The sequence below is a fragment of the Micropterus dolomieu genome, linkage group LG03 (assembly GCF_021292245.1).
Source record: "Micropterus dolomieu isolate WLL.071019.BEF.003 ecotype Adirondacks linkage group LG03, ASM2129224v1, whole genome shotgun sequence".
In the NCBI taxonomy this organism is placed as follows: domain Eukaryota; kingdom Metazoa; phylum Chordata; class Actinopteri; order Centrarchiformes; family Centrarchidae; genus Micropterus; species Micropterus dolomieu.
The window spans coordinates 23,231,149-23,257,788 of NC_060152.1; the positions used below are offsets into that span (position 1 = coordinate 23,231,149).

General features: G+C 40.8%; 1 protein-coding gene across 3 annotated transcripts in view; it reads left to right on the plus strand.

Moving 5' to 3' along the window:
* The window catches only part of LOC123967709 (triple functional domain protein-like), a 110,040-nt gene extending 84,077 nt beyond the window's left edge, over nucleotides 1–25,963 (plus strand). For 2 of the 3 annotated variants that reach the window (XM_046043900.1, XM_046043899.1), the window contains 24 exons: nucleotides 813–987; nucleotides 4,958–5,153; nucleotides 6,310–6,476; nucleotides 9,282–9,401; nucleotides 10,513–10,611; nucleotides 10,730–10,822; nucleotides 10,973–11,122; nucleotides 11,279–11,393; nucleotides 11,615–11,730; nucleotides 13,053–13,175; nucleotides 13,558–13,752; nucleotides 14,230–14,345; nucleotides 15,973–16,039; nucleotides 16,377–16,486; nucleotides 16,603–16,672; nucleotides 16,915–17,004; nucleotides 17,252–17,344; nucleotides 17,517–17,628; nucleotides 17,932–18,122; nucleotides 18,598–18,699; nucleotides 19,787–19,926; nucleotides 20,795–20,894; nucleotides 23,986–24,238; nucleotides 25,852–25,962. In XM_046043900.1, the coding sequence (XP_045899856.1) occupies nucleotides 813–987; nucleotides 4,958–5,153; nucleotides 6,310–6,476; nucleotides 9,282–9,401; nucleotides 10,513–10,611; nucleotides 10,730–10,822; nucleotides 10,973–11,122; nucleotides 11,279–11,393; nucleotides 11,615–11,730; nucleotides 13,053–13,175; nucleotides 13,558–13,752; nucleotides 14,230–14,345; nucleotides 15,973–16,039; nucleotides 16,377–16,486; nucleotides 16,603–16,672; nucleotides 16,915–17,004; nucleotides 17,252–17,344; nucleotides 17,517–17,628; nucleotides 17,932–18,122; nucleotides 18,598–18,699; nucleotides 19,787–19,926; nucleotides 20,795–20,894; nucleotides 23,986–24,238; nucleotides 25,852–25,913 (3,055 nt within the window). In that variant the 3' untranslated portion in view covers nucleotides 25,914–25,962. Of the gene's footprint in view, nucleotides 1–812; nucleotides 988–4,957; nucleotides 5,154–6,309; nucleotides 6,477–9,281; nucleotides 9,402–10,512; nucleotides 10,612–10,729; nucleotides 10,823–10,972; nucleotides 11,123–11,278; nucleotides 11,394–11,614; nucleotides 11,731–13,052; nucleotides 13,176–13,557; nucleotides 13,753–14,229; nucleotides 14,346–15,972; nucleotides 16,040–16,376; nucleotides 16,487–16,602; nucleotides 16,673–16,914; nucleotides 17,005–17,251; nucleotides 17,345–17,516; nucleotides 17,629–17,931; nucleotides 18,123–18,597; nucleotides 18,700–19,786; nucleotides 19,927–20,794; nucleotides 20,895–23,985; nucleotides 24,239–25,851 lie in introns of all 3 variants that reach the window. The other variant, XM_046043898.1, reaches the window with a different exon arrangement.
* Nucleotides 25,964–26,640: the final 677 nt, after the last annotated feature.

Consider the following 26,640-nt stretch of genomic DNA (forward strand, 5'->3'; position numbering starts at 1 on the left):
GAGGGTGGTGTCGTCCGCAAACTTCAGGAGCTTGACAGACTGGTGACTGGAGGTGCAGCTGTTGGTGTACAGGGAGAAGAGAAGGGGGGAAAGGACGCGGAGACAGCTGATCAGCATAGTGCTTCAAGGTGGATGGGGAGACAGAGACCGGCCCAGCTGCTTTGTGGGGTTTCTGCCTCCTGAAAAGACTGTTGACTTCCCTCTCTGTGATGGAGAGAGGAGGGGAGGGGCTGGAGCTGGCCAGCTCTGAGGAGGGGAGCGAAGAAGTGGTGGACTGAGGCTGAAGGTGAGCGGAAGAGTCACAGGTGATGGTGTCCGATTGACTCTCAAAGCGCCAGTAGAACTGTTTCAGCTCATTTACCAGGCGAAAATCGTTTATGGAGTGAAGGACTTTGGGTTTATAGTTTGTGATCTGTCTGAACCCCCTCCAGACAGAAGTGGCGTCGTTTGCAGAGAACTGGTTCTTTAGTCTCTCTGAGTACAGTTGTTTAGCTTCTCGCACCTCCCTGCTAAACCTGTACTTTAACGCCCTGCACCCGGCCCTGTCACCACTCCTAAATGCCTCCTAATTTTCCAACCTTAGCTGTCTGAGTTTAGCTGTAAACCAGGGTTTGTCATTGTTATAACTCACCCTGGTCCATGTTGGAATGCAACTACATAAACTGAGCAAAGAAAAGGGGAAATTGTTCCAAAGGAGAAATAACAAGTGTTTTTCTTTGACTTCCTCAGGGATGTCTCCCCAAGAACTGGGATCTCTGACCACAAATACAATGTACATGACTAACTCCTCTGTATTTGACCGCTCTCCACAGAGACTCGGCCATCTCGAGCAACAAGACTCCCCACAACAGCTCCATGGCCCACATTGAGAGCGTGCTGCAGCAGTTGGACGAGGCCCAGGGCCAGATGGAGGAGCTGTTCCAGGAAAGGAAGATCAAACTGGAGCTCTTCCTTCAGCTCCGCATCTTTGAGAGGGACGCCATCGACGTGAGTAGGCAGGAGATGGAGGCTTGGTGTATGATGAATATTTATTTTTGCAATGTTCAGGCAATAGATAGACTTAGAAGGACGGAAAGAGTAGATGAGAAGATGGGGTTTGAAGGATGCACAGGGTTGGATGAAGCATATGGATATCTGAGGGGAAAAGAGCTTCACTAATGAGCGTGAAAAATATCAGAGGTGGACCAGAATTTCTAAAATTACAGAAAGGAAGGAGGAGGTAGATGAATGGGAGAAATTGAGGTGTACAGATTATTATGCTTTAAAAGAAAGTAAGGTGAAATAGTGGAGGTGAAAATAAAATTGCAGAGAATGGGTTAAGTTGAGAAAAAGGGAATGACAGATGTGAATATACCATATTAAACCATTGTTTTTAGTTTTTTTGTCTTAGTAGTTTTTTTTCTTAAATGCAAAAAGATCAATTACATGTGAAAACCAAAATGACTGTGACTCTGAGCTGATAGACCATTACACTGTAAAAGGGAGATTTAGTAGTGTAGCAAGGATTCCTGCTGGTTCAAAGCTCGGTTGAATTCACAGCAGCACTCTCGTGTGTGCCACATTATAAAAGTATTTAGTTCCACTTGATGCATCTCATCCACTGACTCATTCCAATTTTGTTTCCTGCTCCCCAACCAGCAATTGGCTACATTGTATCCACTAATTCCTTAACATCCCACTGTGAGAGCAAATGCTTTTCTCAGCTGGTGCTCAGATATGATAACTGCTCTTTTAAAATATTTTTTTATGTTTCTCTTGATTGCCGAATCAGATTTGAGTCATGAGGATAGTTGAAGTAAAAATAAGGTTTGTGCAAAGCAATGGTGAGGGATATGGTGAATGAAAGCATCTGTGTATGGACATGGATTTCAATAATAATCACATCACTAGTGTGATGTGAGGACAGCATTTTTATCCACGCTAGCAGCATGACAATCCACGGTGCCCTGATGATGAATCTTAATGACTTTGATGATCTCCTGTAGTGCCACTAGCAGGTCAAAGTTCGAAAATATCGAAATAGCTTGTTAGAATGTTCCTGGTGACAAGAGGATGAATTTGGTGATACCTTAACTTTTTCTCTTGCTTCACCATGACATTCAGATTTGTGGTTTTGAGTGTAATGTCTCAACAACTATTAGATGGATTGCCATTAAATTTGATACAGACATTCATGCCTCCCTCACAATGAATTGCAGTCACTTTAGGATCCCCTGGGTATTCCTCCAATGGCATTATTATCAGGTCAGAATTTAGATTTTTTTTTTTTTCTAAAAAAGGTAATTTTTTAGTCTGAGAGATGAAGATAGGAAATCTTGAGAGAGAGAGGGGTACAAAATGGAATAAAGGATAGGCCAGGATTTGAACCATGGACATTGTACCGCCTCACAGAGACCTTAGCATGGCGGGCCCCCCCTTGGGGGCCCGTAGTGACATTGCAGGGAGGGTATGGATGTTGAGCAGACCTAAAGTTGCATGAATGTTAATCATGTAAAAAAAAAAAAAAATTGAAAAGGGATCTGACGCAAGCAAGGCTAATTTGCTAACCAGAATCTTTTGTTTTATTTCAATAGCGTGTGTTGTTAATGATTGATAAAAATTTAATTAAAATTCTATTTTGATGGTGTCGGGGGGAACTTTTTTCAGACAGAAACAGTTGCTCTACCCTCACGAGCGGGATTTAAATGCACAAAATCCATGTCACAATCAGTTAAATTTTTTAATTCCTGCCAAACCTGATTTTACAGACTTACGTAATAGTAGACCAAACACCTGTTGTTTGTGTTAATGATCGGATGATTATGTAATTATTGTAGGTATTATTATACCTACAACATTTGCTTTACCTTTCCTGCTATTGCCAGCTGGACTTTCAAGACACAAACATGGGAAGCTTAAGAACACATGGGAAGACTCATCATAACACCTAACAGACAAAAATGTGTGAAATTGTGGATTCTTGACAACTATAGAATACATGAGAAACAAAACCTATCGAATGCACAAACTTCACATTTCTCCACTGTGTGCTAATAGAAGTTCTGTGGTTGAGTTCAACTCTTTTGTGTCTGTATTGTTAAGTCCAAAAAAACAAATAAATCAAACATTAGCTCTGCGTGTCAAGTCAGGGGATGGTGGCAAATCTGCTAATCTCTCCTGTTGAACACTGGAGTACGCCCACACATACACACACATAGACAGGGGATTAATATGACACAGTGCTCGAGCATGAAGATGGGCGGTGGAGGCATTTGTTTCCCGCCACTCCCTGCCCACACACACACACACACACACACACACACGTGAACGTGCACTGTGACCCGCCCTCCTGGCCTGAGTGCATGTGTGTGTTTGAGGTGAGGGCATGGATTGAGGCGAGACATACAGTTGTCTCACAATACTTTCTTCTCTGACGATAAGACCTGTATCACTGCAGACCTCAGAGGAAAAAAAAGACGAGGTCAAAGAGGAGACTTATCTCCTCCATTAGTTAGTTTTCACTGTCTTGGTAGTTGAGGGAAATGGTCTTTTTGCACACAGAGGGCATTTTACTTAACTGTAAGAGGAGAGGAAAGCAAGGTGCAAATGAGTGCTTGGTAAGTTTCTAATTTGTTGCCAGATTTGTACAAATTGTAATATTGCTTAGAGAGGGTATCATATTATTGTGTTATGAAAAGGCTTGATAAGATTACTTCATGTGCTAGCCAAGAATTTCACGTTTTTATACAGAGGAGATTTTATAGAAGGGAAATTTGTGTGAATCCCAATTCCTGCAGTACCTTGTCTGCTGTCATAAGGCAAGTATGCTTCTCTACTCGGAGAGAGAATAATGGTCTTTATTGCAAAAGAGGATTAACTTCCTTTTTGTATTTAAACATATTCAATGGGGATGTGCACAAAAAACCTACTGGTTATGAAAAGGACTTTTATGTTAAGTCATGGTTTTGAATAATAGAGAAAACTACTTTAATGGATTTGTAATAAACCTTTGTCCAAGACACAAACAAAAAAAAGTTAACTTTACTATGGATTTCACTGCATCGAAGATGTCTCCATGGGCCGAGGCTTGTCTGACGGAGACAGTCCGTTGTCCGCCTGTGTTTAAATGGTCAGCAGGTCTCTTACTGCCTGTGAGCTCCCTGCTGTGCTAGTTGAATATTGTAAGCAGCTGTCTTTGAGCAGAAGGTGTCCTGCTATTACATACTTGGCTTAGTGAAGAAGAATAGGTACAGATGTAAGTAGTAACACACCCTTTCACAGAGAAATTGGAGCATTGTATAGGTGAAGGTAATGGTGAAAAGGGAGAGAGAAAGCAGGAGGTTGTATACTGACATTTGCTTTACAGAAAGATTTTTCAGCTAAATATGTGGGCATCAATGCAGGTGGTCACATTTCGACACTAATATTGACAGAGAAATGTGTGTACTGATCACAGTGGCTGGCCAAAGTGCTTACATGTTCCGGTATACACTACATTTATGGTAACTCCGTATGCCCAGTGCAAGAGGAGGGTACATTTTTAAATTAAGTGTAGACTAGTCCTCCTGAGTTTGTTTAAAAAAAACAAAACATTGACAGACAGAGCTGGATGGTGCCAGGATCAAGGTGCCCCTGGTATCATGATTCAGTCTGCGTGGGCAGTCAGAGACGAGCGCTGACATCTCGGTACATCTGCTTTACCAGCCATGCATCAGCAGTGTAATATGTTATCTGTTATTATGGCAGTCAGCAAAGGGAGTTGGGTTACAGTGATTAAACAGTTTCTGTAAGGCGTCTTGTTGTCTTAGCAGTGTAATGTTTGTGCCATGAAACATTGGCATCCTGGCTTCGAAATTTAGTCAGGGACCTTTGCCACATATATTTTCATACTATCTTTCTCTTCCTCTATTTTTCATGCGACTATCAAATGACGTCAAAAATCCTAGAAAAAAATTGCTGTTTACTTTCCCCCTCTTAGATCATCTCAGACCTGGAGTCATGGAACGAGGAACTGTCCCAGCAGATGAGTGACTTTGACACAGAGGACCTGACCCTGGCTGAGCAGAGGCTACAACATCATGCAGACAAGGCGCTTACTATGAATAACCTCACCTTTGACGTCATCCACCAGGGACAAGAGTTGCTGCAGTATGTCACTGAGGTCCAGGCTTCTGGTGAGTGAGGGCATAAAAACAGACTTCCTAAAGTATCTTTTCAAGGACAGACTAAATGCACTACGGGTATATGTAGGGCATATGGTGAGATGAATCTGTTGGAACAACACATTCATTTTAACTTGATTTGCAAGTAGCAGATACATGTGGGATTAATTAAGAGAGAGGAGGAGATGGATGCTGGATATGTTGGGAGTGAATGAGTGAGGAATGAAACAGACATTTATGGAAAGAGGAGGAGGGATTGGGAGGCAGATCTGCTTTTCCCAACAGATTTTGCCTCTTAATCTGTAAGGGTCATGCTCACCGTCAGGTTAAAACACTGTAGGTCGCACACATACACAGAAATACTTTTTAGATGACCAGGACCACGCCTCCTGTGTTATCATGATGTTTCACCTCAGAGACTGTCTGTGGGCGGCTGTGGAAGTGTCCTTGGGCAAGATACTGAGCCCGTGGCTGTTCCACCAGTGTATGAATGTGTATAAATGTTAGTTTCTGTTTGAATGGTGAATGTGATGTAGTGTAAAAGTGCTTTGAGTGGTCGAAAAGACTAGAAAAGCGCTATACAAATACAGAGCATTTGCATTGTCACAGTGCAAATCTAGTTGATGCCTGGCTCTGCACAAAGCCAGCTACACTGCTACAGCTAGCTACATGGCTACCTTAATGATAGTAAATATGCTAATAAGCTATTATTGTCCTGAAGCTTGCCTAAGGACAATAATTTATCAGGGCCAGCCTCGCAGCTAGCATCACACCTGACACACAATGGTGCTATGGAATACAGAATTAAAATGTGAGTACAGATTATGTCAATGCGAAATTTGTCATGTGGTATGTGTAGGAAATGGCTTTCAGACATAATTTAGTCAGCTCCCACAAGATCAACATTGCTTTATGTCATAAAATGTAAGCTGTCTATGCCATAAATAATTTTAAAACTATGTACTATGAAATATGTAGCCATCCAGCTGTTGATATTCTATAGGTGCAGGTAAAATGGAAGAGATGTGTGCAGAATTGCTAAATACCTCTTTATTTAATACCTATTTTTCCTTGTCAGTACCAAGTGAGTTAGTGAGTAAGTGATTACTGAGTGAATAAATAGGAAGATTGTTATTGGTGACATAACAAAAATATCTATTGTGTACAGGTGTGGAGCTGTTATGCGACAGGGACGTGGACATGGCCACGCGGGTTCAGGACCTGCTGGAGTTTCTCCATGAGAAGCAGCAGGAGTTGGACCTGGCGGCAGAGCAGCACAGGAGACACCTGGAGCAGTGTGTCCAACTAAGGCATCTACAGGCTGAAGTCAAACAGGTACGTACTTGAAGAAGAAAATGACAAGAGAGTCTTACAAGTTTAGAGAATGGCACAGCTTTAAAGCAGTGATCGGAAGGTGAAGGTGGGATTCTGAAAGCACTCAAGCTACAATAAAGCTGCTGGGCTTTTTATTTATAAAAGAGTAATCCCTGTAATAAACAGACAATGTCGTTTTTAAACAGCTGAAGCATATACATATAGAATATTTAATTTATGATAAAGTTAAATATAGTGTTAGATATAGATAGATATTAGAAGTGAAAGACAGAGCTTGTGCATGAACGCTCACATGCTCTATATATGCAGGCCTACAGCTTTCTGCAATGCTTTTTTTTATTCTTAAGACCTAGGTCAAACTGATATATGGAAAGCCTTTCTGACAATTTATTGCTACAGCATGATGTTACAGCAGCATGTGTTGAAGTGCTACACTAAGTTCTGTCTGTACATGACCATGGGTAGATGACTCATCCTGTGTCAACAATCTCTCTCCCTCTTATTTCCTTCTCTCTCGCTCGCTGCCTATATCGCTTTCTGACTTTGAGGAATAGAGTGATACAGTATGGTTGGATGTTCAGCCAAGGTTTAAAGAGAAGGGGTAGATAAAAGGGAATTCAGGGAAACACAAATGGGACCGACAAAATCTGACTTGACAGGAAGGGAAAGAAACAGGATTTCATAGCTTATTGTTGTGGTAGTGACAAGCATGTCAAATAGCGACTCCTGATATTCAATGAGTAGCACAATCACAGCAACACAATTGTGTGGAGTTTGCAATGTAGCCTACTGATATTACAAAGCAAAAAAAAACAAACTGAGAAATAGAACAAAAGTAGTGGCAGATATGAAATTGAGACTAAAATAATCAAAATTATACCCACAGAGCACTGCAGCAAAAAAGAAAATGCACTGCACTGCCCACAGAGAGTCAGTGCTTTATATGCAGCTCTGGACCGTGACAGAAATATACTGCATGTCTGTGCAGCTAATGGTGGTTAATAAATCAGAATTGTCTTAAGGTAGTAAATACTTTTAAAGGGTTGAGGTAGTTATTCTGGAGAAATCCAACACCATGACAAATACCATGAAATAGAGCGACAACAACACAGCAAGGAACTATCATTAGCTAAGTTGTGGGTTAGCAAACTGTCGCTACAGTTGCTGCTGTGAAGCTAACATGCAGAGAGGACGAGATGGTCACAGAGCCAGCACAACAGCTCCAAATAGCAATACCCACAACTCTCCTGCTACGTAGCTAACATCACAATAACACCACGTCTTGGCAAACTAGAAAATAAGCTGAATGTCTGTGGGCACGTCATTTAGCGTTACCTGACACAGAAGTCATGGATGGAACGGCTGGAATAGTGTTGTGTGTGATGTGGATGGATGTGGGCCACTTCCATTTACAGAGCCAGGGCTGTGTACAAACACCTGATTTTCTTACAGTGTACACACAGATCAGATCAGCACACATCATAAACCACTGTGCAATGTAGTCTTTAACATGGATTTCTCAGATTTCAGTGAAATATACAGCCCAACTGCTTCTGCCTTCCTTTCCCTTACAAAGCCTGTTTATTACACACCCCCTGCACAACATCCTGGGATATCACTGCAACCCTGTTAGGCTAACATTGGAAACAACCATAATCTGGTAATTGTAGCATGCATATTTCTGCTACTGATGATATAAATATCATAGCCTTTAAGTCCTGGCCAGAGATTACTACTGCACTGAAGTTGCTGTTTTTAGGGTGTATCCTTTTTTCTTTTGCTTCAAATGTCCCAAACCAAGAGGTGGGTACTTGTTAGGGCTGCTTTCTGTATGTAATTATGAAATGGCACAGCTTAAGAAAAGGTATTATGGATAGAGTAATGGTTATAACAAAGCAGTTATATGATAAAATATTAGAATATATTATGTAAATCTAAGTGTGTGCCATACCATACAAATGAATCATGTCCTCATTATTGCTGAAGTTGCTGATGTTTGCTCATGCCTTAGAGTTATGTCATATGTGCACACAACTTCTCTGATATTCAGCAGCTCAAAACTCATACCTTTCCTGCCTCGGGGCATTGGAAGTGCAGTGGAAACAGAGGTCCTGTTGAAGATGCTGAAAAACAAGAGTCACAGTTGTGTTGCATCATCACTTTTATAGCCAAGCTTCAGTTCTGCCCATCACCCACACAGCAGGTGTGCTTGCTGAGTCAGAGAGAGAGGGGGGGTCAGACTGTATTTAACATAGCCTTTGGCTAGAACTAGGCCAACAAAACTATGAGCAAATGGGATTTTGTGTGCACCTAGGAGTGCGCAGTGCTAGGTTTTGTGGTAGCTGAAGAGATTATGTACAAAGGGGAGAAAGGGCTGAATAAAGGAAAGAGTAGGTAGGTTGGGAAATGTGTGCAAGGTTAAATTTCATGTGAGTTCAGAGACTGAACCAGAAGCAGAGTGAGGATGCAAAGGAATGAGGAGGTTAGGGAAGCAGTGGGAAAAAAAGAAAGTTTGGTGCACATGAACAGAGCATGTTATAGAGCTAATGGAAGGAGAAAAGAAAATAAGAACAAAGAATAGAGGACAGAGAAGAAAGAACGAATTTGGGCTGCAGCTTACACCTTTTTGCAAGGGATTGGTCCATTTTTGAATTTGACTGAAACTGATGTAAGTTGTGCAAATATTTCCAGTCTACTAAAAAGTAAAGAGTGAATAATAACAAAACTTGTGTGTGTGTGTGTGTGTGTGTGTGTGTGCATGTGTCTGCGCGTGCGCTGTGTGCGCGTGCGCTGTGTGTGTTTTAGGTGCTGGGCTGGATCCGTAATGGTGAGTCCATGCTGAACGCTGGTCTGATCACAGCCAGTTCGTTACAAGAAGCCGAACAGCTGCAGAAGGAACATGAACAATTCCAACATGCAATAGAGGTAAAATAAAAAAATACATACAAAGTTTTCCTGTTCTTGCTCTTCTTTCAGCCTCTATTCATGAAGAATCTAGAAGCAATATGTTGATATCCATGTGCTTTGTACTTTCCTTTGCATGTGTCTTTCATTTTCCTCATACATATCCTTAACCCACTTCTTCCTCTTCTTCCCTTTCATCTTGTTTGCCTTGATTCATCCCTTCATGCTCCATTCTTCACCCTCCTTTTTACCTTATCTTTTACCACGTCTACCATCTCCTCTGCTCTGTTCAACCTTTCGCCAACTCTTCTCAGGTTCATATGTGTCTTCACCGCCTCCCCTTCTCATCACAAGTCACACATGAAATGGAATTATAAATAAATCTCTACCCTCTCTTTCTTCTCTTTCTGCTTACCTTTCTTCTTTATTTCCTTTCTCTCTTTGCCACTGATTATGCAGGGTGCATTTCCTTTGAACTCTGTCGAGTCTGGCTCATTTTAATGCAGGCCTGTACCTGACCTACTTCTACAGAGCTCGCATACACACACACACACAAACACAACACAAAGATGCACACTCAGGAGAAAGCTGTGTTTACGATTATTGCTTATGTGGGACTTGAATTTTAACACACATGCTATAACTGTAGTCCTAAAATGAGGAAAATAAACCCACAATGGGTCCTGCGTGGTCACAAAGGAGCAAATGATATGAAAATGTCCTCCTTGATGGTACCCTGCAGGTGCTGCAGACTTTATCAAAGGTGGCAGGAAATCCTTCATTCTTCCTTTATCTCCTTCTGTTTTACCTCCCTCTAGTGTTCAGCACTCAGTCCAGCAAGGAGCAACAGCCTTATTCTCAGGCTCATAGCTATGACACAGAAATTCATTCATTTTATTACCTCCCTAGCTCATTTCCTCTCCTGGATGCTCACTTCAAGACAATCTTTATAACTCCGCTATAATCAGACAATGCTTTTATCTATTTAGCCTTTCCTCCACCCTCCACCAAACTGCCCTGTGGGGTCAACCAGAAGCTGGGCTCCTATTTTCAAAGCAATCATTGTGATATGGAGATTCATGTAACTCATGAATTTCATTGTTTTTGTATCTCACCCATATCCCCCATGCAGAAAACCCATCAGAGTGCGCTGCAGGTACAGCAGAAGGCGGAGGCCTTACTCCAGGCAAACCACTACGACATGGATATGATCAGAGACTGTGCAGAAAAGGTATTGCTCTCTTACAATTTTATCCATCTCTAAAAGAGAACAAGGATAATAATGTAGCTGAGGGGGTTGCTATTTTAAATACGTCAGTCGTAACTGATTTGTTTTGTCTGACTTGAAGGTGGCAGACCACTGGCAGCAGCTGATGCTGAAGATGGAGGACCGACTTAAGCTGGTTAATGCTTCTGTAGCCTTCTACAAGACCTCCGAACAGGTACAACAGGAATTACACTCTCCTTTGTGAACATCAATACACTTGGAAAGCTTGCGCCTGCACTATGCAGGTTGCATGACAGTCTGGAGCAGGAGAAGGCCAGTGTTGCATTGCACAGTGGTTAAATGTAGTGGATCATCTATGTCTCAGGTGTGCAGTGTGTTAGAAAGCCTGGAGCAAGAGTATAAGAGAGAAGAAGACTGGTGTGGTGGTGCTGATAAACTGGGCCCGAACAGTGACTCAGACCACGTCACTCCCATGGTCAGCAAACATCTGGAGCAGAAAGAGGCCTTCCTTAAGGTGAGAAAGATGAAGTTATTTCAATTTATCTTTAAGAAAAGACATGTTTAATCAACGATTTGTGTGATATCTGAGCTAATTTTCAATACTTGATTAGTCAATAGGATATTACTATTAACCCTGTGTGACATCTGTTCTCATTCTGCACACTTACAGGCCTGTACATTAGCCAGGCGTAATGCTGATGTCTTCTTGAAGTACCTGCACAGGAACAGTGTCAACATGCCCGGCATGTTGTCCCATGTCAAAGCTCCAGAGACTCAGGTTAAGAGTAAGTAGACAACTTGATAATCCCCTTGTCTTTTCTGTATCTTATCATTGCAAAGAAGAAGTTATTATTAGCTTATTTAACTTTTTTTTTATATCCACTTACTGTTTCTTAAAATCACAGAATAATAAATTAAGGTTTTTGTTATGTTCCTGTAAAATGCTGACATACTGTAACAAACATCTTGAATACATTGATATTGTGTGCTTGTGTTGTGTCATCAGATATCTTGAATGAGTTGCTGCAGAGAGAGAACAGAGTGCTCCACTTCTGGACAATGAGGAAGCGGAGGCTGGACCAGTGCCAGCAATATGTGGTATTTGAACGCAGCGCCAAACAGGTGTGTGCTTATGATCCTGTGTGTGTCAGAAATAGTAAGTAGAAATAAGCCTCCTGCCTGTTAGGTGATTGGAACTACATCAGCAAGTTGACTGTACAGCTGCAACTTCCCTCTTGCTTTGTCTCTCTTTTTAAATCAAGCGGTCTGTGTTTCCTTAGTAATGATACATTTCAAAAATACTGGAAATGATGTAAGCTGGCAGACATTTGCAACAATGACAGTCTTAAAGACAGCTATCATTATGTGGTCCAGTAAAATTAAACACTACGTTTATTATAGAGCATTGCCAGACAAAGAGAAAAAGTCTCACCGCTCATTTTTACCCCTGAGGCTGTACTGAACATTCCAACCACTGGAAGTTTTTCTATGTTTTAGAAGAATAAGAGATCTGAGCTAGAATGAAAGGTCACGTCACAAGAACACTCAGTATTTTCTCAACCAAGCAAGCCTCTGATCAGCCATTATTAAATGATACAAGGACCCATGAGGTGGCCCGAGTTTGGATAATACTGTTTAGTAACAGCCAAGATCTCTTCACACTCCACAGACTGAGCAGACTTTTGTGTGTTGAGTGTTTTAACATTGACTTCTGGAAACTCTATTTTCAAGAAGCCGAAGTGAATTACAATCTGTGGGCCTTAAGCTCTCATACCTATTCTAGGGCTGGTAAATACAAGGCACATTGCTCCCTCTTGTGGTGTTTGGATAGCACAGGACAGGCGCACAGCAATGTGCTTAGCCAATAAAATCAGATGACATCATAGATGTTTCTAGGACATGGCTATTCTAGGGCGATCCAGGTTTTATCCCCAGGGCCCAAATAATTTTTGGTCTCACAGTTTGACTGGACCAGTTCCGCCACTGCTAATTATAAAATGCACAGACATTACAAATAATAGAAGCTAAGTAGGACCTCCTTGCAACTGAATGTTAGAGATGTATTGATAAGTCAGATGTTTGATAGGTGGGAACAGATTGTATCTGCAAAGTAAACTGATGACTTGTGTCATAATGATGTCATTTCTGTATCTGTAATTTTCATGAATGTAATTGGGGGCATTATAAAGGGATTCTTTAACTGTACAGTGGGAAACTCTATGAATATCAAACCTTGATCAGTTCAAATATAAACAGATGTTTCACTGGATAGGAATGGATGATGCTGGTTAATTATTCGAACTACCCCAAGACTTTGTAGCGTTCCTAGTGTACCAGCTTGTACCATGTCTTCAGATTTGGATAGTTATAGAGACTGTGTCAAATTGTGTAATAAAAAGTCCTGCAGTGTAAATGTACTCACTTGGGATTGGTTGGTTCCTCAGGCCTTGGAGTGGATCCATGACACTGGAGAGTTCTACCTGTCCACACACACATCCACAGGCTCCAGCATTCACCACACACAGGAGCTGTTAAAAGAGCACGAAGACTTCCAGATCACAGCAAAGGTACGTGTATGTGTGTTTATGTTTAATAAAATGGCACACGTAGAAACTGTATGTGCGCACTTTTGTGCTTGTTGCTCGGCTGGTTGTGTTTTGTGTGTGTGTGGGTGTGTGGGTGTGTGTGTGTGTGTGTGTGTGTGTGTGTGGGTGTTTGCACAAGTCCTGTGCTCTACTGTGAGGCCCATTCCCAGGGCAGTGTATTATCCTCTTTCCTCATTGGTGTGTGACTGTTATTGTGTTAGAGAACAAGCTATTATGTCCATCAAGCAACACACTGATTCCTAACTCTCTCTCTCTCTCTCTCTCTCTCTCTCTCTCTCTCTCTCTCATCTACCTTTCCCCCACTGGCACTGCCTCTCTGCGGCCATCTCTTCTCTATTGACAGCAAACCAAAGAGCGGGTAAAGCTGTTGATCCAGCTGGCGGATGGTTTTTGTGACAAGGGCCACGCCCATGCCCTGGAGATAAAGAAATGGGTGTCCTCTGTGGACAAGCGCTACAGGGACTTCTCTCTCCGCATGGACAAATACCGAACCTGCCTGGAAACAGCGCTCGGCATTTCTTCAGACTCCAACAAGGCTGTGAGTGCACACCATTGATAAAAATCAAAGAAGAATACAGATGTCAACAATGTTCTTACTAATGTGTTTTCGACAAACTCTATACATATGATTTATGCTAAAACCTTGCGTTGATGCCTTATAATGAAAGACGACACAGCCTTTGATACCTGGCACAAGTTACAGTAATAATATCTCTAGACTTTGTAAAGATTTTTAAAAAATCTGATTTAATTTGAACAATTTAATTGCACAAACTACCTCTGGCTTTCTATTTATTGTAGTTTCAAGTATGAGAGCTTGCACCAGGTGGTCAGTTGTATATAGATATTGGAGAATCTGTTGACTTTCACCTACTGTCACTGCATGTTCCTAATTATCTCCACGAGTTCACCACCAGGTGCTAAGGGAAAGCAAATACATCACACATTGGTGTGTTGACTAGTGAATGACCCCCATGCCTGTTATGTGCAACATAAAAGCCAGTCTCCTTTTCAGAGTAAAGAGCTGCAGCTGGACATCATCCCAGCCAGTGCCCCAGGGTTAGAGGTCAAGTTGAGGGATGCTGCCCATGAGCTCAACGAGGAAAAGAGGAAGTCAGCACGAAGGAAAGAGTAAGTGCAACAGACATTGCCCTGGCACACTCTCGTCTGATCGCTGCTTTCCTAAACAGGCCTGGAAAAATGCCTGGATGAATGTTTCAGTAATTTCCTGCAAACATATGGAAACATATTATGTTTTATTATGATTAACGTTTTATAGCTGCAGAAAGGTTTTCAATTAATTTAAAATTGTTAGGTTTAGTGATAATGTGGACTTAAATTACCCAGAGGACATGAGCACCATCATATTGAACACAGAAATCTTCAAAATAAGTGTGTAAACAAATGGAGAGAATTTATGGTGCACCTGAGAGGATGCCTTATTTGCATTTATCACAAAATGATTCAGTATTCCTGACGCAGTATAGAATATCTGTGGTAATTAGTTTTAAATGGTTTGTGGGGGAAATTTATACATGGGGGAGCCGTGAACTGCCTGTAAATTATAATACATATGTTTTAGTGAGCCATGGGGGGGTGTTATGCATGGATGCATGAATTTAGACCAGTAAATAGATGCCTAAAATTAGGGGTGTGACAATAAATCGATACATCAATATATATTTTTTTCCTGATACTTTATCGATATTCCAGCCCATCTTATCGATATATAATATTAATAAAAAAGTACGCTTCAACGGTTAGCTCAATGCTAACCTATAATGGGAATCTCCATTAACGTGCTAACAAACATTAGCATCGCGATCGCGAAAATAGAATCTTAATATAAACTACACATTTTGCTTCACATGCTGAACATACTGTGCAAACACTTAAAGAACATGTTTCCTGAGCTCTGTGAAATGAAAAAAGAGCTGCTAACTTCACTGTCTTGATCTGCTACTCTACCGTTTCTGCACTCCACACAGACCAGGTACAGCAACCCCAAAGGGTCAAAACTCAAACTCACTATTCCCAGTGGCCTAAAAATACAGCTATCAGTAGGAAGAGAAAGGGCAGCACAATGCTGTGTCACTGAACAGTTATTAATATAATGTGATGTAGAGATTAGACTTAGGTGGTACACAGCAATTTGTATTTGCACTAAAAAATTCTGTGAATTTGCGTTTTTATAAACAAATGTTTTGATGATAATTTTTCATAGTTGCTCTGTAGTTTTATTTACAGAGCAGAATTGTGCTGTTTTCTAATAGTTTGGATTTACAGCAAATAAATAGCAAACCTTTTCACAGGCATTTTGTAATAATAGTTAGACAGATATCCTGATGTATCACTTTAGGATTGTCAAACGATGTATCGATTATCGCAGAATTGCTGTATCGTGATATTATGGTTATCGTGAGCCATGTATCGTATCGTATCCTGAGGTACCCTGCAATTCCCACCCTAGCTAAAATGCTACCACACATTCTCTTTGCACCGTCAACATAATGTTTTGTATGTGATATTAATACATACAGACTTTCCTGTTATGTGGAATGACTGGTATTACAACAAAAAGTTTCTAAGAAAAACAGTAGAGTGAATTCTTTATCTTTTAAATGCTTAGTTTTTTGGAGGGGTGTTTATTTTGTACATACTAGTCTTTGCCACAGGTGTTTATAATTTATATTTGGCCAGCTGAAGCTCCTGGCCATGTTCATCAGTGTCTCCTCTTTCAATGTACATGTCCTGTCAGATTTATAATGGCTGAGCTGATACAAACAGAGAAAGCCTACGTCAGAGACCTACGGGAGTGTATGGATGTAAGTATTCTAGCAAACACAGACACACTGTACTTAAATTTTTACACAATTAACTGTTTACTGACTTGTAGTGAATTGACTGTTTAGTCAAATGGAGTCATATTCATTGCCCTAGTGTGATTTGGTAAATGTCGTCTTAATTTGTATCTTTTGTCCTTATATTTTACTTTGTTGCACTTTTTCTCTGTACTTTTTCTTTCGATATTTCAGTAGTTTGCTCACAGAATAAGAATAAATGATTCATTGAAGTATGTAATATGATGATCAGATGCTTTTATATCACATTTCTAGGTTTTTAAGTAGTTATTCTCTGGTGTGTGTTTGTGTGTTTGTGCAGACGTACCTGTGGGAGATGACCAGCGGTGTGGAGGAGATTCCTCCTGGTATTGTCAACAAGGAACACATCATCTTTGGGAACATGCAGGATCTCTACGAGTTTCATCACAAGTCAGTAGAGCAGTAATCTGCAACATTTTTCTTTAACAGTTTTCTTTTTTTTCAGGAGTAGTGAACAGGCAAAATGTGGTCCACTGCTTCTTTTTAATCTTTCGGTCTGTGTACAGTATCTTCCTGAAGGAGCTGGAGAAGTATGAGCAGCTCCCAGAGGATGTCGGCCATTGTTTTGTGACTTGGGTAAGAGATCTACAAGTTACAAGTTCTGTACAAGTTTTTATTTGTATTCCTGAGCTGTTTATATCTACGTTGTTTTAATTTCTGTTTATATCAGCATCTTTTTTTCTATACAATGAAGGTTCATATTAGGTTTAAATACGAAAACATAATATTCTTTAGTACATTAGGCCTATAGAGTATTACACATTTTGAGACTTTTGAGAGCTTGTGAGTAAAGCACTGATGATGTTTCTCCTGCTCAGGCTGATAAGTTCCAAATGTATGTGAACTACTGTAAGAACAAGCCAGACTCCACTCAGCTCATCCTGGAACATGCTGGACCCTACTTTGATGTAAGTAACAATGTATCACTACTGTTTAAATTTATAATAACTCACTAACTTGATATTAGAGTCAGGATGAGTTTTACACTAATCCATATAATACTTCTTGGAGTTTGATGAAAAAAAAAAATGCATTTCAAGGATTAGTGATAGAGATTTTTGAGCTCTCAAGGTTTGGCCGTACAGGACATGTGTTAGAATAATGAAGACCTTAGCTTCTTTAAGACATGTGTCTGTTTCCCTTTTTGATTTACAGGAAATCCAGCAAAGACATCGCCTTGCCAACTCTATCTCCTCTTACCTGATCAAACCAGTCCAGAGAATCACTAAATACCAGCTCCTTCTCAAGGTACAGCATGCCCTAAACATAAATATATGGAAGGAGATCTGGTCTAGCAATATTCACCTTTAGCAAACAAAGTAATGCACACAGTAGGAACCATTTAACAAAATCATTAATGCGTTCTTGGCTTTCTCATTTAAATGTCTTTTATGTCTCTGTTTGTGTGCTTGTGTTGTAGGAGTTGTTGACATGCTGTGAGGAGGGTAAAGGTGAGATCAAGGACGGTCTTGAGGTGATGCTCAGTGTCCCCAAGAGAGCCAATGACGCCATGCACCTCTCTATGCTTGATGGTGGGTATAGAGACACACACACACACTCACATACACAGTCGCCTCTGCTATTTATGAAACTCACAAGGTTTTTTAAAAGTCACCTGTACAACTGCTCACTGAGTGTGTTCGGAGTGTCGGATGTTTCCTATGAAACAACTTGAATGAAATTGCATTACTCACTTTTTATTCATTCAACACAAACCACTCAGATGTGAGTCATCAATCGCTTTCCTCCATTTGCCACCCACAAACATGTTTGTACATACTGTACACTTAACACCCCTAAATTGTACTTTTCTTCTTCTCCCTTGACTACTTCAGGGTTTGATGGGAACATTGACTCACAGGGAGAGTTGATACTACAGGAGTCCTTCCAGGTATGGGATCCCAAGACTCTGATCCGGAAGGGTCGCGACCGACACCTCTTCCTCTTCGAGATGTCCCTTGTTTTCAGCAAGGAAGTCAAAGACTCCAACGGGCGCAGCAAGTACCTGTACAAGAGCAAGCTCTTTGTAAGTAATGTATTGTTTTAACAGACTATATTGTTTGTTATTTTTCCCTACCAATTATGTCAGCTGAGAAGTCAATTACAATGTACTGTGAAACTTACTAGGGCCATCAATGAATGATCCTAGGAAGCTTTGGATGCATAGTTGTTATATACTGGTTATTAAAGTCATGTGTATTGAATGCCTAACTCAGCTTGTGTTGTTCATGTTATCAGACTCTTCCTTTAGTCATTTCAGGTTTTGTTGATCAAATCAAATTTATTTTACATTCAAGCTGGACCTAACTTAAGACTGAGTATGGCTCAAAAGTATAAACTTAAGACCTGGTTTGGTTCAGCACTGATCCTTAGTTTTTAGTAATTGGGTCAGCTGGAAGACCTCTGACACATATTGTTTATATGTTGGTTACAAATTCTTATCGCATAATTTTTTCTTTATGTATCATGTGAATTTGTTGACATGTTATTTACCCCCTCAGACATCAGAGCTTGGAGTGACAGAACATGTGGAGGGAGATCCTTGTAAGTTTGCCCTGTGGGTGGGCAGGACCCCGACTTCAGACAACAAGATCGTCCTCAAGGTATCAACATGCTGATTTTAATATTGAAGATAAAGGGAAAATGTTTAGTCTCTGCATTCATATTTACATTAACAAAGTCATTTTGAATAAACAGCTTTTTCCTCTTTTAATATGATATGAATTAAGTGAGAAATGTTACTTCAATCCCACTACCAGTACTGTACTAAGTATAAAATAGCCCCCATATGAATCTCCTTTTGCAGGAGCGAACAAGTTGCTCACACATAAAGAAGAGTCACTCCATGTCTGTAGTCCACCCCTACTAAATCCTACATAGTTTTCTCTGTTCATCCAAGAAAGTTAAGTCCCTGTAGGGGGTTAAAGTGTTACTTTCTGCTACTTATTCACTCATCACACATAAAACATTAGCATACCAGTTGATAGGTCACAATCCAAACTAACACGTAACTTGGTAGTTCTCACGCAGTGAGTCAGAAGCAATGTTTTATGCAGGGTGCATGTGTTTGTTTTTGAGAGAAAGACAGAAAGTCGTGGATCCCAGTGTTACGATGTGTGAATGTGTGTGCTGCAGCTATCTGTCTTATTACATAATTTTTGATGACCATCCTTATCTGTGTTTTATGTAACACAGCAGCCTTGGTGCTGCTGGTTGCTAAGTGAAGAAGGAGGAGAAGACACAGACGAGGATAGTCATACACAAAATACAGTGTCGCAGTGGCTCAGTGACGTAAATAAACACAAGGCTGAAAATAAAAGTCTAAAATCTCTCTGTGGAATCCTAAGTGGAGTTAAGGAGATACTGTTGCCATCATTTCACATTTCTGTGACTCAAATACAAGACTGCAGGGATCAAAGCACTCATGTGGGACCAGACAAAACTACATAATTGCTAAATTAGAACTGATACTGTGTTATGGGTCAGCAATTAATTCATTCAGGCAAAGTGAACAGGGCAAACACTTTTATTTTTCACTGCTATTCACTCTCTTGTTGCTGATTTCATGTTCTGTCTGTGTCTGTATGTGACAAAGCTGGAAATAAAACACCTGGCCACACTGCAGACATATCAGCTGTACATACTGAAAGCTGTAAATTTCATCTGACCCAATCGTGTGTTGTGTCCCAGGCTTCAAGTATTGAGAACAAGCAGGACTGGATCAAACACATTCGGGAGGTCATCCAGGAGCGAACTGTCCACTTGCGTGGAGCACTGAAGGAGCCTATCCACATCCCAAAAGCCACCACAACCAAACATAAGGGCAGACGGTAAGCTAACAGTGTATTACTTTTTTGTTAATGTTGTTAATTACTTTAAATGTCAGTTATGCCATCATAACAATGATAAAACAGTTAAGTGTACTGCATGCAACAAATATTTCAAATTAATACAGTAGAAAATGTTAAAACCATTGAATCAGTTTTCCAATCATGACCAACGCTGCAGCTGGGCACAGCTTGAATCAAGCATTGCAACCATACTGGAGAAAAACAATAATGACGCTACAGAGCAAAAAACATCTCAGAATCCAGAGTGTTACAGTGTATGAACTCCAGTACCAGTATTTCAAGGTACAAGGTAAATTTATTCCAACAGGGCTGTAAAATGAGATGCAGTTTGTAGTTCCCTTGTACAACATGGTATACAGAAATAAATTATTTTGTGTGGTGCAGTGTGGAGGATTCATTTTAATTGGAGTTTAAAAGTGTCATAGCCTGGGGGCAAAAGCTGCTCTGCAGTCTGGTGATGCGACAGCAGATACTTCTATATGTATTTCCAGATGGCAGCATGGTGAACAGGCTGTGGCTGGGGTGGGCACTGTCTTTTTGTGTCCTTTGGGCTCTGCGCAGGGACCTCACCTCACCGACATCACTGATGCTCGGTAGATAGGTACAAACGATCTTCTCAGCAGTTTTAATCACCTGCTGCAGAGCCCTCCAGTCCTGTTCTTTGCAGCTCCCGTGCCAGTTGGTGATATTTCCAGTCATTATGCTTTCTCCTCTTTAAAAGTTGACAAGAACTTGGCACTGGAATTAGGCTTCTTTAGTTTCCTTAAAAAATACAACCAATAAAAGGCCTAAAAAATACTATTAATAATACTAATGATGATGATGTTATGATAATGTCTGCCTGCAGGGACGGAGAGGAGCTGGACAGCCAGGGAGATGCCAGCAGTCAACCCGATACCATCTCCATCGCCTCACGTACATCCCAGAACACACTGGACAGTGATAAGGTAGGAACACACAATCTCCAGCGTTTTTCATCCCTAAAATCTAGTCTGCAGAACTTTAGTGATACACAAAAGAGTCAGTTTTTCCAGTTTTATTTTATTTTTTAAGATTCACCATTCACCATTCAGTTCATTCAGTTCATTCAGTCAGTAGCTAGCTACTCTGTCATTGGTCTGTATCCATGTGCCGTCACACAGTGACATGACCATCAGAAGCTGCAGACTGGTTAGATGCAGGCAACTCTCCTCAAGTTGTTTCCTGTGTAAGTGTTTGATTGTGTTAGGAGGAAGAAACAGTCCATCTGACAGAGCTTTAAAACTGTGTGTGTGTGAGAGAGAGAGAGAATCGTATCTCTCTGGGTACACTGATATTCGGTCGTTGTTAGATCTGGTAATAGCACCACAGAAGGCCTGTCCTCCTACGCTCAGTATGAGCAACTGTAAGGCTAACACACACACACACCAGCACACATAGATACGTTAGATATGTTCCATACGTTCATGTCATACTAATTATAAAATGTAGCAATGCACTCTTACATGAGGTCATTATTTTCACACTTGAATTGGACCTTCCCCAGCTCGGCCTCAGGAAACAGGAAAATAAGGAAATGAGCTTAGTGTGTTGACTGTGGTTGTTTAATTAACTGTCAGAGCAAAGCTCAGCTTTTTGGTTGTTTCACGTAACATAAAATGAAATTGTAAAGGTGAGGAGCTGAGCAGTGTGTGTGTGTATCGGTCCACTTGTGTTAAAACTATCACAGACAGTAATTAATTAGTCATTGTCGCCTCAGTTAAGGACATACTCACAGGCATAAATATACAAAACACACAATCACACATGCAAATGTAAATTGTGCATCTCAATCTCACTTTGTGAATGCTTCTCTCTATCTCTCTCTCTCTCTGTGAGGACTCTCTGTGAGACCTCTCATTCAAGAGGCAGTGACAGTGGTGTGTTTGTGTTAGTGTGTGTGTGTGTGCGCGCCCATGTTCCTGCGTGTGTCTCTGCTTTAGTGACTGACTTGTGTATCAGCAGCTTCAGCCTCCCACACTCTCTTCACAGAGGATGCTCGTCTGTGTGCCAGACTGGAGAGCACAGTTTTAAGTCCTCACAGCTATCGATCTCGCACTTTGCTTCAAACGTAGAAATATACATGCGACCACTGTGTTGTTGGGTTTTTTTCGACTAATTTTCTGGTGCGTCTTTTGTTGATAGATGGACATTAGTGTGCTAAATTGTGGCAACAGTTGTTTAAAGAAAAGGTTGGATTAACCACTCCGCTACGAGGAAGAAACACACAACAGGGAATCATTTCACCTTAATTTGTGTGATTGTAAGCACCCACAGGAGCGCTTGTTGATGGCAGCAACTTTTCTTCTAGCCTTTGGATGTTCTAATGGATCCGGATTGTAATTGTCTGGTGCTGTTTTTCCTAGAGGAAATATTCCATAAAAAGTTCAGTAAATTTGACTATTTTCCAGACATTTGATGTTTATCCAGTGAGCGTCTTCTCATTGTGATTTAGGACATTTTTAGTGGATTGCTGTAGAAATCATACCGCTGTAGAGTTTTCTAGCTCTTTGGGACTTCTGCCGTGATGAGGGAGTGCAGAACAATGGAGAGGCTGGAGGACAGGAGCTCACATCCCGTTTCTCAGCTCCTCAGCTCTCTGGCTTTACCACACTACCAAAGGGTATGCTATAAATAATGTGCTTGTAAAAAAGGGCACTATTGTGACATTTAGCCAGCGAACATCTTTGAAATTATTAATTAATGCAATCTGTTTCAGTTGTGTAGCACACACGGAAAACTGCATGTACATTTCAAACAAACACTATGAATAAGGAGCACGTCCAGTTTAAGCAGCAGTAAAACTATGAAAAGCATGTGATGTGTGAATAATTTTAGTCTGCTGAGAGTGTGGCTACAGTATTATTATCTGTATGACTAATAGTATAAGTTGTGCATAAGACATTGTTCATCTGCCATCAAGACATATTGAATATAAACGCCCACAAGATGACTGAAATTACTGAAGGTTTCATGGCTCAGAATTATTTAATATAGGCATATGTCACTGTTTACAAGTTGCAAATTGCTGACGATTAGTGAGGAATTAATAACTTGAAAACTTTGAATTAGGAAAAGCTATACATTATTGGATGTTTGCGGTATTTATTTGCATTTTTGTGTTCAATACAATGTTTACCATGTCTCAGACACTGAGAAATGTGCTTTAGCATTTCAATTTTGGAGTATAACTGAATTTGTGCATCCTCTGGTGTACTGTTACTGTATATCTTTCACGGTCGGGCACAGAACACACATCGAAACATTAATAGCGATAAGCAGCTGCATTTTCAGTCACGTGTTGTACCGAGATACCTTTGACAATAACCAGTGAGCAAAATTACTGTTCCACCCCTATCTAATGTTTCTTTTCATAGACACTCAGACGCCAGATCGTCAGTGACGTTTTGTTCATTTGTGCTAGAATGAGTCACTAATCATCAGTGCATGTGCTGTTAGCAAAGGATGTTGAGGGGGAATATTTGCTTTTTGTTCTGCGAATCCATTAAGTCTATTCAGAAATTATTTTACTGAATCAACTTGCTTTTTGTCATCAGTATATGTAGCAGGAAAAATAATAGGAAATGTCTGTCTTTCAAATTTATAATCTGAGAGCCACAACACTGGATTGACTGGATTCAATACTGACTGGATGAGATACCTCTAACAGCTATCATAAGACACTCTTTACGCAGTGTTTCTGTCCTAAATATCATTGCACACTGGCTCCAGATATACCAGTGGCTGCAGGCTATCCCCTTGGAAAAATCAATGTTTTCCAAGAGGATTCGTTCCTCCTAAAGTCAATTTAGCAATAATCTAATCACAGTTTTTCACTGCACACATACATGCTGTGTTTAGTTTCACATTAATTTGTTTAATGACTTGGTGGACATAATTTAACCTCACCAAGTGCCCTGTGGAGACTGTATTATTTGTGCAAACATGTGACCAACATGGTATACAGATATACATCAATAGGTTTTCACAGACTTGACTTCTGCCCTCTATCCATTTCAGCTGTCCGGTGGCTGTGAGTTAACAGTGGTGATCCATGACTTCGTGGCCAGTAACGGGAGCAGCAGTGGGGAGCTGACCGTGCGCCGAGGCCAGACTGTGGAGGTTCTGGAGCGACTCCATGACAAGCCCGACTGGTGCCTGGTGCGGACCACAGACCGCTCTCCAGCCCAGGAGGGCATCGTACCCTGCTCCATGCTCTGTATCGCTCACTCCAGGTCTTCCATGGAGATGGAGGGGCTCTTCAACCATAAAGGTAGGAGGATGTTTCCTTGCAACTTTCATACACACACTGGACTGGTGGAGTTATTTTTCTCATATTGAGGTACATCTGGACACTTTTGGATGTCTTTCATGTTTGGAAACAGCAAACGTGGTCTGCAGAATCTTCTTATCACACCGAACAGCTGCTGGTCACATCCAAACGCAAATGGACACTTGAAACATTAGGTACAGCTAATAGATGTATCTTTGTTTGCAAACATGGCATTGGTAACCTGCAGAACCTTCACTTCTCACTAAGCAGCTTCTGGGGAAGCACGTACATGTATTTCTAGGTGTTGCTATGCAACTGTGGAAAGCCCACTTGATGCTCTCTTTTAATTATCTTAAAATAATTTAAACCTTTGAATTCCCAGCACTGTTAACATCCACAGAACTTATTTCTGTCAGAAACCCTTATTTTGTATTGGACAAGCAGCAGCATGCCCCTCTATTATAAACAACCTCTTGAGGGTTCATCCCTGGAAGATATGTTGGTGCCATAAACTGCTACGCCATTGTCGCGAAATGTTTAGTCCCTGGGATTCAAATGTAGCTGGGGCGGCGAGCCCGGAGCGGCAATGACAGAAACGTCATTCACCCCATTATATGTCACTGCACTATGAAAATGATTGTGATGGTGTTAAAATATGTTAAATGTGTAACATACATATTGTTGAAAATGTCCTGCCAGAAAATTAACTTCATCATAATCACCAACACAACTAAAATCAAATATTAGTGTTAACTGCATTAGCATATATTTCGTTCAAGCTTTCTGACAAACGCCTAGTAGCTGGCTCAGGTTGCTCCCAGGTATTCTCCTATTGGCCATGTTTCTTTATCCAGTAGGTGTGGTGCTATCCAGCTCCATATTCTAGTGAACTGTTGTTGGTGACTGGTTCCTTCATTGTTTTGCACTCACTTCATGATATAATGCAATGACATCTGCTGTTTGACATCTCAATGAGCCTAGGCAGTCACAGCTGAATGCAGCCTTTTCATGATATTCTGCCTCCTGTCTGCACCTGGGCCATATAAGGCATTGGATCTCATCTCAAATTCTAAATAGATTGATAAATGGAAACTATGTATACTACATTTGCCCATCCTATACATACATACTGTATATATATATATTTTTTTTTTCTTGAGCCAAAACATTTCTGATGTGAGAGGAAAGGATTCCAAACACAGACATGACCCTCATATGACACTTGGTTTGTTGGAGTTATGTGCTGCTATCATCATGTTTTGACAGAGGTTTCTGCTTGTGCCTTTTCCTCTTTTATCTGGAAGAGTGGGTGAGAGCTGCACTGCTTGTTTCTATGGTAATATAGCATACAAATATAATGCTGCCAGGCTCCTTGCAGTCAGAATGAGAAAGGTCCGCATTTGTATTTAAAATTATAGGTTGCTTGAACTATACAAACGAGCACACAACTTTGGAATTAGCTGTATGATTTACTGGCCGAGCTTTTCTACTTGACTGTTTCTCCTCTCTGTTTTGCTTACGGAGGCTCTTGTTTTTATGCGGCTTTCCTTGGTCCCTTGGTTGCGCCTAGCCAGCCCTCACTGTTTGCATCTGTGTGTTTGTGTGGCCAGAAGGAGTGATGAAAATGGGCTTCTCACTGCAGGGGTTGCTGTGGTCAAAAAAAGGATGTTGCTGAGCAGAAGGAAGACAAGAAAGAGAAAAAATGTCTATACTTTGTCAGCTTTCTTTTGTTTACTGACCAACCATGTAGGCCACTTTGTCCAAAGTTGTGGAAGGGTGACGGTTAAGGGGATTAGTGTTCTTCAGGGAAATCTCCCCTTTTCTTGCTGTGTCTCACGACCAGGAATAATTGACTGGTGGGGGCCAATGTCTGTGTCTGGAATAACATAATAGAATATAATTGAATGGTTAAAGAACGGTAGGATTAGCCTCCAAAGGGTGTATCTGTCAGCTGGTTGTCTGCTCTGATTATAGGATGTTTTAGTGTGATATAACAGTAGTTCACATCTAGTGTGTGTGTGTGTGTGTGTGTGTGTGTGTGTGTGTGTTTTAATGTTAAATCAAGTCCTGTATCGTTCAACTAGCTGCTGAAACCTGTGCGAAGCTATGCATTCCTGTTAAATCAGGTTTGGGGCACTTTCATCTACATACTAATCACATTACTGGAATTCCCCCTTTTACCAAAACATGCAGGTTGACTCTCAGTGCCTCTGAATGTAATAAATACAAAGGTAAATACTTAATGACAGTGTTAATAATACAAAAAGGATTCTGTATAGCGCAGAGAGTAAGTGGATGCATGTTCTTACAGGAAGGAGTGTGTTCAGAGCCCAGGGACACACATGTATACACACACACACACACACACACACACACACACACACACACACACACACACACAC